General features: G+C 57.1%; 1 protein-coding gene across 1 annotated transcript; it reads right to left on the bottom strand.

Moving 5' to 3' along the window:
- Positions 1 to 99: 99 nt before the first annotated feature.
- Positions 100 to 14,092, bottom strand: LOC107299270 (solute carrier family 12 member 5-like; the record flags this gene model as incomplete). Its single annotated transcript, XM_015828634.1, has 8 exons — positions 100 to 311; positions 3,972 to 4,213; positions 6,001 to 6,131; positions 6,557 to 6,611; positions 7,480 to 7,626; positions 7,992 to 8,123; positions 8,366 to 8,460; positions 13,901 to 14,092. Coding segments are annotated over 8 exons (1,206 nt in total), but the record flags the coding sequence as incomplete, so codon positions are not given.
- Between the last annotated feature and the right edge of the window lie 323 nt (positions 14,093 to 14,415).

Genomic DNA, 14,415 nt, shown 5'->3' with positions numbered 1-14,415 from the left:
CAAGAAGAGGGCCCAGGTGGCATTCCCCCCCCCCCATGAATCAGGAGACCCCAAACCCACGAGGGTCAAACCCCCCCCCCCGTAAGAGGCTCCTTGTACCTTGGATGAGACCGGAAGCCGCTCCAGGGATGCCCTGAATCTCCGTGACGTTGTTCTGGCTGAAATACTCGTCGCAGGTGGCATTCAGCAAGCGGGAGGAGCAGAAGAGCGCCCACAGCTCCGAGCCCATCGTCTCGTTGCCCACCTGGACCACCTTGGTACACACGTCAAAGCCGTGGCGGGACAGAGTCCGGTTGCCCAAGAGGCAAATCCTGGCCAAAACACACGAGCCGAAGGGAGGCTGAGGGCTGCTGACCGGCTCCTCAACTGGGCCGGGCAAGCCCCCCCCCCGGTTCCACCCCCTTTCCCTCCCCATCTCAGGCAGTGACAGCCTTTGCAATGGGACATTTCCAGGCAGCCAGCTGGGGCCTCAGACTCTAAGGGGTGTGTTGCACTCTGCTTCTCCCGGGAGGGCTCTCTGCCCCCCCCAACACACACACACACAACAGCCCAGTGGAGAGATGGCCTGGCAGGCGGGTGGGATCCCCTTGTGCCATCCAGCCTCTCCTCAACTCCTCTAAGTCTCTAGGCCCCCAACTGCACTCTGGCCCTGGGGCCCCTCGGTGGGAAGATGGGGCCGACGTTCCTGCTGCCCCTCGCCCCCTTCCCTCCCTTGGGGCAAGGGAGGACCCAAGTAAACAGGAGGAAGAGAGAAGGAAAGCACCAGAGAGGATCCAGTTTAGGGCAGCTCCTCTCTACGCCTCTCCATCGCCTTTCGGTCCTTACAGCCTCTGGGCACGTGCAGAGAGAACTTCGCCCTCTGCCTTTCCTCTCTCGGATCTCCCTCCTCTCTTGGGCAGGATCCGATCAAACCCCAGCTGTCTCCTCCTCCCTCCCTCCCTCCCTCCCTCCCTGCAGCTTCACCAACCAGTCTCCCACTCGGTGCCAGGGTGGGACCCCTCCCTCGCCCCAGCCAAATTTCCAAGGGAAAATTCGCCCCAGGACAATTCAACAAATACAAACGTTAAATTAATTTCGATGGAATTGTGGCCAATAATATTAAAATAAAGTCAACAGAAATGCAAGAGTTACAATAATTTCGACAAAAACAGGGTCACCAATAATAAAAGTAGCGGAATGAAATGATTAATATACTGTCGAATTGTTCCGTGGCGAGTTGTCCTAGACCAGAGGTCCCTGAACCCTGGGCCACAGTCCACTACCAGGCCGTGGCCAGTTTGGAAGTGGACCGCGTGAACAGCGGGCTGGCACAGTCACGCACCAGCCCCCCCTGCTTGCCCGGCCAGTTCCCCTCCCCCCCCCGGGTGGTCAAGCCATACAGGCTGGGGACGGCTGTCCCAGACCCTTCAGTGCTGCTCATTTGCTCTCTCTAGTCCAGAGACCCCCACAACCTTTTGGGCACCAGGGACCGGTTACATGGTGAGAGGTTTTTTTCCACGGACAGGAGGGTGCGTGGTTTTGTGTGCTGCCTGCGTCCTGTGGATGGGGCTTTGCTTGTTTGTGCTGATCGGTTGCTGGCATGCTGCGGCCCAGTACTGGTCCACTGGTTGGGGACCCCTGCTCTAGATGGCCAAAGCACCTCCAGGGGCTTCTTCCTGATGGACAGACCCTCCTCCCGCGTTCAGTCCGCCTCGGTTCAGCCCCGCTAATTCTCAGCCTGATCCCTTTTGCCACCCCTGTTTTTTAAGCGCTTCCCTGGCAGTCAATTGACTTCACTTTCAGCTGTCAATTTCCCTGTAACCAGGGTAGGCTCTTTTGCACCCCTGGATTCTCTTTTCAACCAAGTTTCCTTCCTCATCACAGACCACGAACGTCTCCTTCCAACCGGCATCTGCACACCTTACAACTTCTCCATCCGCTTCTGACCCTTTACAAGCACTCCACCAAAACACCCCCATTTATTTTTTTCACAATTGCTGTCTAAATTACAATTCTCTGCTCCTATTTCCTCATCCAACACAACAGCCTTCCTCTTGCTACTGTATATTGATTTTCAGATTCTCAACCCTCACTGCAACACACAATTTGGGGCAAATCCTTTGAGTTTTTAATCAGCAACAGAGAGTCATCCGCACGTCTGTCTGCTCACATCCCCGATCAAGAGGCCTTTAATGTCACAAGTTTCTTATGCATCCATTCATAAAAGATTAAACTGGGGCATCATCATCACACATCCTTGTCTCGTTCTTACTCGGTGCTGAACCTTCAGCTAAGCATCCCATCTTCTCGCTCAATTTTACTTCCCTTCTGCTGGGTGCATTCAGCAATCGGCTATTAACTATTCATGTTTAACATTTTCTAAGTCAAGCCTATTGACTCAAACTGCACCCTTTTTCTAAAATTCTTAAACATGCAGTAAACTTTCCCTCCCACATTGCTGCATTCCTTAATGACGTGGTAGAGAGCAAAAACATGGTCTGCTAATTGTCGCCTTTTGAACCTGTTCAGCGTGAACTGTGGGAAGCCCCTTCGCAGACCCTCCCGGACCCAGCTGTTGCCCTTCCGATCCCAAATTCCCCCTTGCCCCATTTCCCTTCTTGCACAGGGGAGCAATAACGGCCTGCTTCCAATTCAGCCTCCTTCCCTAAGCCAAGCACGTCCATAATTTAGCATTTTTCCAGTTACACCACCTTTATCTTACATCTTTTTAGCATTCTGGCACCACTTATGACTTCCTCCATTTTTTCCCCCTTAGGCACCACTTTGGAACAGTCACTTTGGTTCCTGTCTGCGCTATCGCTGTCACTCTCATTCCCCAAATCTCCAACTAACGCCTCCCTCACTTCCGTTTCATCCCCCCCCGACACTTTTATTTTTAATTCCATGCTCTTCACCGGAGGCGCCTTGTGCTCTAATTCGGTGCCACCTTTCATTTCCATCAACGCTGCCCTGCATTTTCTCTGCATTAACTCCGGTCTTAGCCAGTCCTCGCTCTCTCTGACGGCATCCTCTCCATCCCTGTTCGCGCTGCAGGGGCCCCCTGGCTGGTCCTCCCTTTGGGCAGTTCTGCTCCGTTCTCAGGCACTGCTCCCCCATCCCTGGACACCCACACTTCAACGAGAATCTCCCTCCATGCACTTCTGTGACCACCACAACCACTTTCCTTTTTGTCTCTTTCCATACGTCCATTAATGCATTTTACTGCACATCTGTGGCATCAAAACAGGACGTGGTCCATGTGACTTTCCGTGTTCGGACACCTGCCTGCCGTTCTCATCTAACGTGAAAAGGGCTCAAAAGGCCGGCCCTACACACTCTCCCTGGGCCCCCCCCTTTCCAGGTGTCCGGGGGGGGGGGAAGAGCCCTTGGATTGAAGCCACCCGAAGCACCAGCTAGTAATGGTTATGATGCCCGTCGTCCTGGTCCTACCACTGATTCCCCAGAGTGGGCTTTGCGTAGCCCGTCCTCCTCTTTCCTTACCCAGAGAGGCTTTTGCTTTGGGCAAATTAAAGCTGAACGTGCCCAGAGACCAACTTTCATCTAACCAGCCAAGTCTAACTGTGCCCTTCTGGATCGCCTCGAGCTCCTTCCTCCAGGGCCTGCCCCTCAGAGCCCACCTGGGCACAGCTGCCGTACTCAGCGCTACATTTTGAAGGAGGGTGAAGGAATCTCGCAGGAAGCAGCCGGAGGCATTTTCAAACCCCTCGGGGTGCAGCCATTGCTCCCACCAGCTGGTGCCCGCTGGAGATGCCAGTTGCTGTGCTCCGGCCTTCCCTCGGGCACCTCGCAGGACACGGGGAAGCCGGGCGATGGGCAACAGTGATTGAGACGAAGGCAAGGAGGGCGGAAGAAGGCTAAGTCCTCCTGGACAAACCGCCGGGCAGACGGTCCGTCCATCTCCGGCCTTTGCAACCATCCCAGGAGAGAGCCAAGAGACCCCAGCCTCCCCCCCCAACCAGCCAGGCACTTACGGAAAGGAGGGGGGGTCGAAGGCGGACTTGATGACCCCCGCGTAGATGGCCAGGATGGAAAGGATGACGCAGCCCAGGAAGACCAGGGCAAACTTGTTCACGTACTTGACGCCCACGAAGACCACGGTAGCCATGCAGGTGAGGACACACGTCCCGTAGACCCTCATGTTGTTCAGCAGGGCGGCCGCTTCCCCACTGGCGTCCTCGGCCTTGAAGATGGCCATCGGGGGGAAGATGTAGGCCTGAGGGGAGGCAGGAAGTGGGTCTCAGGGCTCCTCCTTCCCCAGCGGAGGGCCTCGGGGCCCTCCACACCCTTCCCTTTTGACCCGCGAGGCTCCCCACAAGACTTTCTGGGTCTTCCGGGTCATATCCGGAAGTTTAACGAAGAGAAGGACGAGGGAGGACATGATAGCAGCCTTCCAATATTTCAGGGACTGCCCCAAAGAAGAGGGAGTCAAGCTATTCTCCAAAGCGCCTGAAGGCAGGATGAGAAGCAATGGATGGAAACTGATCAAGGAGAGAAGCAACTTAGAACTAAGGAGAAACTTCCTGACAGTTAGAACAATTAACCAATGGAACAACCTGCCTCCAGAAGCAGTGAATGCTCCAAGATTAGAGGTTTTTAAGAAGAGACCGGACAGCCATTTGTCTGAAATGGTATAGGGTTTCCTGCCTGAGCAGGGGGTTGGACTAGATGACCTCCAAAGTCTCTTCCAACTTTATTGTTGTTGTTGTTGTTGTTGTTGTTGTTGTTATTATTATTATTATTATTATTATTATTATTATTTCCAAGCCGGCACAGAGGCCGCTCAGCTGCTCATCCTTTGGCCCCACGAGGGTCACCCACCAGGGGAGGCGGGAGGGGGGGGGGGAAAGGAGAGACTCCTTACAGCCCTTCAAAGAGCAACTTCCCCCACGGCCAGGTTTTCAGCACTCGTGTGAAGAGGGGGCTGCACCTTTCCCTTTGCCCAGTATGGATATTTATTTGGGGGGGGGGGATTAAATGCCAGGTCGCTGCTTCTCGTCACAACGGATCTTTCTGTGCTGGTCTTCTCCCACCCGACATGCAATATTGTGGCTTTCTCCAGATGTTATAAATTGCCAGCGAGCGAGAGAGCCAGCCCTTCCCCATTCCCTTTCGGCGCAACCCCCAGCAGTTCGGGGGGGGGCGACACTTCAGAGACGGTGCCAGCCAGGGAACCGGCCTGCTCAGGTTGCCCAGGTCAAGCCCCGTCCGCCCCAAGGGAGCCGGGCAAGGCAGGGGGCGCCGGGGGGGGCAGGAGGGGCGGCCAGGAGCCGGCCTTGCCTCTCACCTACAGCGGAGGGGGGGGGAGGGAGGGGCGGCGTCTGGAAAAAGCTTTTGTCGGCTCTCAAATTACAGAGTTACATAACCCGTAAGAGCGACTGGCGGCGATCGTTTCCCAGTTCTGCTATTTTGCTCCTTTCCCTGATAAAAAAAACGCATCAGGTATCCAGAACATTTGGGGGGAAATCCCCCTGCGCCTCCCTCCTCTCCCCGGGGGGCTTCTGTGCAGACCCCGGGTTAGGGCGCGGGCTTTCTCCCACCCAAGGGAGGGGGGCTTGCAAGCACGACGTGCAAATGAATAAAGAAACCGACGTCCCCCCCCCCATGTCTGCCTCATCCTGCTTTGAGAAGCCTCAACCGGATGAGCAGAAGAGCTCGGGGTGGGGGGCTCCGTGTCTCCCCAGGCGCTCCCCCTGCCAGCTCTGGGCTCCTTGAGTCAACCCGAAAACTGCCCCCCTGAGAACGGAGCTGCCCGTGTTGTGTGAACAGGCTCAGCCTCCAGGAGGTGAGTGCATTTGGCTCTCTTTCCTTGGCAGGCACGGGGGGGGGGCAAAGGTTTGCGTGCCAGCTTCCTGCCCTGCTTTTCTTCTGGCAGCTGCAGGGGCACCCAGGGCACCTTCCCCACGTCCCCTTCTTGTGCCAGGAGGCAGGTGCCCTCCCTGGCAGAATCCCTGCCCTGCCCTGCCCTGCCCTGCCCGCCCCCTCCCTCCCTCCTCCACTCACCAGCAGAATCTCTATGGTGCCCAGGATGTACATGGCACCTGCAAAGGTGGTGCCCAGGTAAAAGCAGAGCCCCACGGCTCCCCCGAACTCCGGGCCCAGCGAACGCGAGATCATGTAGTAGGAACCACCGGCTGGAGAGAGGAAGGGGGTGAACCGTTACCGGGAGTGACCCCTGCACTGACCCTCCCAGAGGCCACTAACGCATCCCCCCTAGCTGCACCCCTTCCCCAGGTGGCAAGGAGGCAAAGCTGCCCCCAGAGATGGAAACCCCTCCCTCTTGGGGCAGCCTCCCTCCTCTCCATCAGGTAGGTCCCTCAAGCACCCAGAGGGGCCCTCACTTTGTGCACCCCATTAATGCTGCCAAAGAAGGAGGGGGGTCACATGCAGAGGGAGCTTGGATCCAAGATGACCTTTACACAAAAGACGGGGGGGGGGGCTTCTGTGCCGGCCCCGATCCTTGCTTGTGCACGGCTTCGGGCAGCCCTCCCGAGTCTTTCCCTTTGGGGGGCAGGCGGGTCTCCCAGCCAGGCACCCACCGCCCCTCCCGGCTACCCACCTGGCACCACTCCGTTGGTGGCGATGGCGCTCATGGAGATGGCCGTCAGCATGGTCTGTGGGGAGAGAGGGCAGCCGTGTGGGCCCAGACCGGCGGGGAGGGGGGAGCCCAGCAGCCCCTGTGTGTATGGTGGGGTCTGGGGGGGCACGATTTGGTTGATCCCCAGAGAAAAGAGAGACCCAGGAGGCATGGGGTGTGTGTGTGTGTGTGGAGGCCTAAAGCAATTCTTGAGCTAATTCTCCAGCCAAAGGAGTAGGGGGAGGGGGGCGCTCGCTAGTCACTCCTCCAACTGCAGGACTTCCGGTGGGGCTTCATGCTGGGGACCCAGAAGCCCCCCCGGATGCTCATTGGGAGAAGCACCTTCCCTGGGAGCCCAGGGCCCATGGAAGCCCCACCTTTGCAGGGCGGGGATCCCTACCGCCAGGCTCAAGCACTCCCTCAGACAGCCCCCCCCTCAGCCAGGGGCCCCTAGGCACATCCGTTGGCCAGCCATGAGCAGAGGGCAGGCTGAGGGCTGCAGAGGCCACGGGGATTTGCACCCAGGGCTCTGGGCTAGCCAGGCCTGGCTGCCCAAGAGGGAGGGAACTCTCTCGGGGGGGGGCTGCCACAGGACCGAGGGGGTAGGATGGAAGCCGGGGTGAATGGGCCATCAGGGCTCAGCTCCTGGCAGGCTCGTCCGCCCAGGCAGCTGCCTCTGAGCCCGGCCCAAGCATGGCTGCCCTTCCAGGTCTGACTGGGCCGCCCACTTCCTCCCCCTGAGACCCTCCCTGTGGGCCAATGGGGAGGGGGTCAAGCCTTTATCACGGTTGCAGGCTGGGCTATGGGCTGGACAGCGTGCTCAGGGGCTCAAGCAGGAGGAGCACATCTGGCCAGACCCTCCCCTGCCCGCCCAGCTGGCAGCCCCCGGCCGGAGGGGGACTCACGCAGGAGCAGCAGAGTATAACCATGCAGAAGGACTCCATGATGCCCGAGATGCCCACCACCCAGGTGAGGCGGAGGAAGAGGATCACGCCGAAGATGTTCTGCAGGCAGGGCAGGTAGACGCCCATGAAGGTGCCCATCCGCGTGGCCTGCAGGAAGAGCACGGGGCGTGAGGCTGGCCCCAAGCAAGGTGGGTGGGTGGGCTCCCTCCCTTCCCACAGCAGAGGCCTTCCTGCCTCGGCCCTGTGGATTCATTCACCAGGCAACTGGAGAGGACCCACAAGCTGGGCACCCTCTTACCAGCAGAGAAAGAATCGGGCTGGGCTGCAAAACCCCACACCGCCACTGGAGGGCAGTGTGGAGAGCAAGAGGGAAGGCTGTGCTCAGCTGCCCCCTCCTGGTCATCCAGGCCCAGCAGCCCAGATCGGAGGCCTGGAGGAAGGAGAGGGGAGTGGGCGGGGGCGGCTCTTCTGCTCCCACCTGGCTGCTCTGTGCCCCCCCCACCTGCCCGCACCTTGACGGGCTTCTTCTTGGCCCCTTCATTGTTCTCCGCCTCTTCGTGCTCTCGGCTGCCCTGGGGCAGGTTTGTGTAGTTGGCCAGGCCGCTGAGCAGGGAGGAGACCATGGGACTGGTGTCCATCTCCTCCTGTTGAGGGAGCAGAGGGAGGGGAGGGCTGGGGGCCGCTCTTGGGGAAGCCCCTTGCCCCTCCCACCCTGATCCTCCAGGTTCCTGGGGCCGAAGCTTCCCCTGCCCAGGCAGATGCCCCTCGCGGAGCCCTGGATGGGCTGCTCTGGCAATCCGGGGGTCTTTCCATGTGGAAGGACGAAGCTTCTGTGGGCCAGGCCCCTAGGAGGGTCCCCTGCCCCTCCCCCCCACGCCCTGCTGACCTCAAACAGCGCCATGTTCTTCCCATCGTATTCCTTCCCCTTCTCCAGGTCGGTGCTGTTGATGAACGGGCTGCTTTCTTTGGGGTTTCCATCACCTGCAGGGGAAGAGAGGAGCACTGAGACCGCCGTGCTGAACGCCCGCTGGGGGGCTGCCCCCCTCCCCCGTTTTCTTTCACCAGCCTCGCGGGTCCAAGCCCGGCCAGCAGCCCTATGAGCCCATTCTCCAGAAGGTCAGGCCAGACTGGCTTGTGGGGCCCTTTGCTTGGGCACACCTGTGGGGGCCACATCACCTTTCTAGATCGGGTTTCTAACTCCAGGCTTGAACCGGAGAACCTGCACAGCTGCCTGACCTGGGAGGGTTTGACCCAGGAGGTGACCTGAGACACGCAGAAGGGCTGGGAAACTTCAGCCTTTGGGAGGGCGGGGGTCCTGATGGGCAACGCCTAGTGCCCGTCCCAGTCACTTGTGGCGAGGCGGCTGATCTAGCCTTGTGCCCAGGATCAGCGGGTCTTCCCTGCCTGCCAAGGAGACTTTCTGAGGGACCTGGATATTGGCTCTCCACCTGAGAAGGCCACCCACCTCACAGGACTCGTTCCCCCCCCACCAGATGGGTGGCTAACATCTGGAATGGCTCCAGGCACTCACACCTCCGAGTTCCCCAATTCCAGAGCCATGGGATACACGAGGTCCCACTTATGGGCAGGGGGACGATTTCTGCAAAGGCTGGTTTGCTGCGTGGGGAGAAGACGCTTGCCCCAGAGGTGTCCAGCTTTGGCAACTTTAAGACCTGTGGACTTCAACTCCCAGAATTCCCAGGCAGCATAGCATAGCTGGCCGGGGAACTCTGGGAATTGAAGTCCACGGGTCTTAAAGTTGCCAAAGGTGGACCCTTTAAACCACACAATGCTCAGAGGAAGCAGAGAAGCCAAGCCCCCCCCATCCCTGTCCCAAGAAGGCTTCCCACAACACCTTAACACCCAAACAGTGGCCATGTCTGCATTCCACATCCCAGCATGAAAGCTACACTATTGTATTGTGGGATCTCTCTCCCTCCCTCCCTCACACACACACACACACACACACCTTTCCTGGGAAACTGAAACCTCTGGGTGAAAAACGCAACCTGCCCCTCAAAGTTACAGGTGGTCCTCGACTTACAACTACGACTGAGCCCAAAATTTCTGCTGGTTACCCCATTTTATGACCCTTCTGGCTGCAGTTGTTAAGTGAATCGCTGCAGTTGAAAGTTAGTAACCCGGTCGTTAAGTGAATCTGGCTTCCCCACTGACTTTGCTTGTCAGGAGGTCGTGAAAGGGGGGGTGTCACATGACCCTGGGACACCGCGACCGTCCGTAAGTATGAACCAGCTGCCAAGCGTCTGAATTTTGATCACGTGACCGTCGGGATGCTGCAACTGTGAAAAACGGCCATGTTGCTTTTTTTCAGTGCCGTCGTAGCTTTGAGCCGTCACTGTGCAAACTGCCAGGGACCAGCTGTGCCCCACGGCAGCCCCCATTGGCGCTTGCTGGGATTCCGCGTTGGGAAGCGCAACGACTGCGAGTGAAACGGGAAGGCCGACCACAGGACCGTCACGCGGGAAAAGGGCGGCCTCGCCTCAGAAGCAAGGATTCAGCAGCAGATCCCTGAGAATCCCAGTGGATCAGGCGAGCCACCCGGGGTCAGAGGCTTCAGAGGAGCCCTGGAGAACAGCGGCCTGTGAATGGTCGGGGAAGGCGGCTTCGCACTCTGAGCAAAACCAAGGTTTAATCGCTCAAACGGACAGATTCACACCTTGTACCAACCAGCTGAGAAGCAAAACAAGTGTCGCTTTTTCCAGGACTTTCTGGCTGGGCTCCAGGGAGAGGTCAGCTGAGCTTCCCTGGTGGCCTCTGCTCTGCCGGGTCCACTTGGACCCTCAGCTCAAGACAGCCCTCCCCACCGGCCTCTTCCTGGAGGCCCTTCCTGGCCAGGGACCGGATGCAGAGAGACCGACCCCCTGCTCCAATCTCTAGAGGCAGGGCTGCCTCGCACAGGGTGCCAACCCCCCCCCCCAAAAGCTCCAGACCGAAGCTGAAACCACAAGAGGGGGGGACTCTGCTTTGGCAAACATCTGAGCTCCGATCTGGTAACTCAACATGCCAGCCAGCCTGGCCCAAATCCTGCTTTCCACCCGGGACACTCGGAGAAATCAGCTATACAGGCCGATAAACAAAGTTGGGAGGATCTGGAGGGATCCCAGACGCCTGGGAAGTCCTTGCGACGCAGGGTCTGCAGCCCCTATTTCAGTGGTTCTCAACCTTTTTAATGCCGCGACCCCAACCGGTCGTAAGTCGAGGCCTAAACCAGCCGTAAGTCGAGGACTACCCAACCGGTCGTAAGTCGAGGACTTTCCCTGCCCGGGAGCGCCGCGCATGCGTGGTTCCGCCCCCTGCGCCGGCCGAGGCGTAGCTGGCAAGCGGCAGAGACGGAGCAGGCCGACCACCAGCTGGCCCAGCCCAAGGGAGGTAAGGCACCCGCCGGAAAAGGGGGAAAAAATGGCGGACAAAAAAAATGGCGGACAGCCTTGCTTGGCGACCCCCATGAAATGTTCGATCGACCCCAAATGGGGTCCCGACCCACAGGTTGAGAACCACTGCCCTATTTCCTGACCAAGGGATGCCCGGCTTCTGCGACGTATAACCCCATGGAGGATTTCAGTCCCCAGAACAGGCCAGATGGGCCTGCCAGTCTTGAAAGAGCCAGCAAGGCTCCTCCTGGGGGCTCCTGGCTGTGATCTTTGGCGAGTCACGGAGGACAGGAGAGGTGCCAGAGGGCCTGAGAAGGGCCAATGTTTTCCTGTCCTCAAAAACAGGGAAAAAGGACCCCCATGACCACAGACCTCTCAGCCGGACATCAACAACCACCGGAGAAAAGTTCAGAAGAGTCAATTTGTGAGCATTTAGCAAATCCTTTAGCCCGAGTTTAGCGAGAATAAATCATGACAAACAAATCTGGCCTTATTTTTGTGAGAGCGACCACTTTAGTTGACACAGGGAATGCAGTGCAGTGGACATAAATACCTAGACCAGGGGTAGGCCACCTTGGCTTTTATGACTCGTGGACTTCAACTCCCAGAATTCCTGAGTCAGCATAGCTGACTCAGGAATTCTGGGAGTTGAAGTCCACGAGTCATAAAAGAGCCAAGGTGGCCTACCCCTGACCTAGACTTTAGCAAAACTTGGGACAAAGTCTTCATGAGGTTCCAGTGGAAAAGAGAACGAGTGTGGGCCGGACAAACCACCATTAGACAAGTACTGTGCTGTACCCTACAGAGCTGGGCAGAAATTAGGTGGCGAGGTGAGTTCAGTGGGACATCCTGGGCTTTGATTGGTCCCCTGTGGTGACCATCATCTTTACAAATCACTAACAAGAGGGATTAAAAAATACAACTGATAGAAGAGAATATTTGTAGCTCAGGGTTGAACTGTGGGGCCCTTGGTGCTTTCTGAGCTTGGTGGCTTTCTTGCAGACATTTCACGACCCAACTAGGTGACATCTTCAGTGTTAGAAGGGAGGGTGTATGTGGAAGAGGAGGAGAAGGAGTGTGGGGTCCTTGATGCTCTCTGAGCTGAGTTGTCTTTTGCAGACTTCATTACACAACTAGCTAATCTCATCAGTGCTAGAAAGGAGGAGGAGGACGACGAGTGTGGGGGCCCTTGTGCTCTCTGCGCTTGTTGATTTTCTTGCTGATGTTTCATGACCCAACTAGGGAACATCATCAGTGCTGACGATAGTTTGGTAATGAAACATTTGCAAGAAAACCACCAAGCTCAGGGAGCACCGAGGACCCCACAAAAATACAACTGTTACACTCAGAGATGATGTAAACATTGGGGAGACTCACACGTAGACAGTGGTGACAGACAGGAGGATCTTGACCAGGTAGAACAACGAGCAGAAGGCAACCAAGTGAATGTCAGAAACCCCAGTCCTACCCACCAAGGCCTGAGTACGGAAGGGGAGGGACTATTCTAGGCAGAAGTACAGGTGGAAGAGACCTAGGAGACTTGATGGTCTCACAGTGGCCCAACAGGATGGTGCAGCTGCAAGAAAGGCAATTCCAGTGGGTGTACAATGTAAAGATGAAAAGAAACCACAATTCCTCTCTATCCTGCACTGGCCAAACCTTAGCTAGGATGCAGTGTCCACTTCTGGGCATTGCATTTGAGACAGGACACTGATGGGCTGAAGCCTGCCCAGAAGAGAGCAACTGGGAGGCCAAGGAGCCTGGAAGAAGCCACGATCGCTCTCCTCAAGGATCTGGAGAATCATCCGGAATTGTTTCCGAAAGCAAAATAAGAAATGGTGGGTTGAAGTTAGAAGAAAGCAGAGTTTGTGACAGGCCAGGAAAAATTTGTTTAACAGACCGCCTCGGAAATGGCGGTTCCTCCTTCACTCAACAAAGGCTGTTGGTTGGGGAGACCATTGTAGGAGACCCCTGTGTTGGGAAATGCACTGGACTAGATAGTCTCCAGTGCCCATCCCATCTTTACGTTCTCGGATTCTGCCACTTCTGGAAAAGGAGGACGGGCTGATCACAGAGGCTGCTGAATGCTGGTCATCCTTGGACATCCTGAGAGAGAATATCCTGAAATTTGCAGGATCCAATCTGGGTCACCGGTCACCAGGACCAGAGGTGTTTGTCTTCCGAGCTTCCAGACGTGTGCTAGGGCCCGTCCCCGGGGAGGACGGGCTCAGCACGCGTCCGGAAGCTCAGAAGACAAACGCCTCCGGTCCCGGTGACCGGTGACCCAGATTGGATCCTGCAATGTGATTCCGGGACACGTAGATTTGCCTTCATTCACTCCAAGATTTACTGGAAACTGCTTCACTGCAGGTTCTCCTCCTTCTCCCAACAGCAACAGTGCTCAGCCCGTCCATCCTCTCCTGACTGCCGTGTGGCCAACGGGAGAATGTCCTGTTCATCTCCTCCAGCTGTGCCTTGCAGGCCTTGCCTTTCCCCCCAAATGACCTTGCCTGGATGTCCACGAGAAGCCCAGGAGCTCTCTGCCCACGCCCAGACCTGCCCGTCCCCCTCTGATGAACGCAGGAGCCATTCCTAACATCCCTCCTTTGAGTAATCTGCATCCACATTGCTCCTTCCAGACCCCAACAGCCTCCAGGCCCCAGGAGGAGACTTTGACTGGATCAGAATAACAGAGCTGGAAGGGACTTTGGAGGTCTCCTAGTCCAACCCCCTACTCAAGCAGAGGACCTTATTCCTATTCAGACAAATGGCTGCCCAGCCTCTTCCTAAAATCCTCCAGTGAGTATCCACAACTTCCAATACAGAATGTGTGTCAACCATACCGTCCCTATGCTGATGATACAGTTGGTTTCATCAGCAGACGGATGGAATTGCACCCCAGACGGCAGGATGTCCTCTTCCACTGGCTTCATACAGACAAATCCAAACCCTTTAAGGCCGGCCTTCCACCCCCGATGCCCAGAGAGGCCTTCTGCTGGATACGCTGACCTGCCACTTGCCCCTCGCACAGCCCAGTGGCTTCCCGGGCACCTCTTTGCCCACGTGCTGAAGCCGCCCTCTCAGGCTGCCACCGGGATGCTCTCCGGGTCGCTGCTCATCGGCCCCAGCATCCTTTGCGCAGAGGCTCTGGTCCACTGGCCTCCAGTGACAGATGGCCCAGTTGGCCAGGGTGCCCGGCACTAGCTCAGCAAGTTTCCGCTCTGCCACCAGACCCAGAGCAGCCAGGGGCAGTCAGCTAAACACTCTGTAAAGCAATAGCTCTGCGGTCATAAAGACATTGAAGTCCACCCCCCCTTAAACTCCCCCATCTCTCACAGTTTGAGGGATGAGCATTCTGGCGATTCGGTTTGGAGCTGGATGGCCACTTTTTCAAAACCTATTTCTTATGGGAGACCGTCTCTGTCACTCAGGGCTGAACTGTGGAGTCCTTGATGTTCTCTCAACTTGGTTTCCTTCCAAACGTTTCATTGCCCAGCTAAGTAATACCATCAGTGTCAGTGAGTGAGGGGTTTTCTCCTTGTTT

The sequence above is a fragment of the Protobothrops mucrosquamatus genome, unplaced genomic scaffold, assembly GCF_001527695.2.
Source record: "Protobothrops mucrosquamatus isolate PMUCROS unplaced genomic scaffold, P.Mucros_1.0 scaffold4744, whole genome shotgun sequence".
NCBI classification, from domain to species: domain Eukaryota; kingdom Metazoa; phylum Chordata; class Lepidosauria; order Squamata; family Viperidae; genus Protobothrops; species Protobothrops mucrosquamatus.
This window is presented reverse-complemented; position numbering and strand designations above follow the sequence as displayed.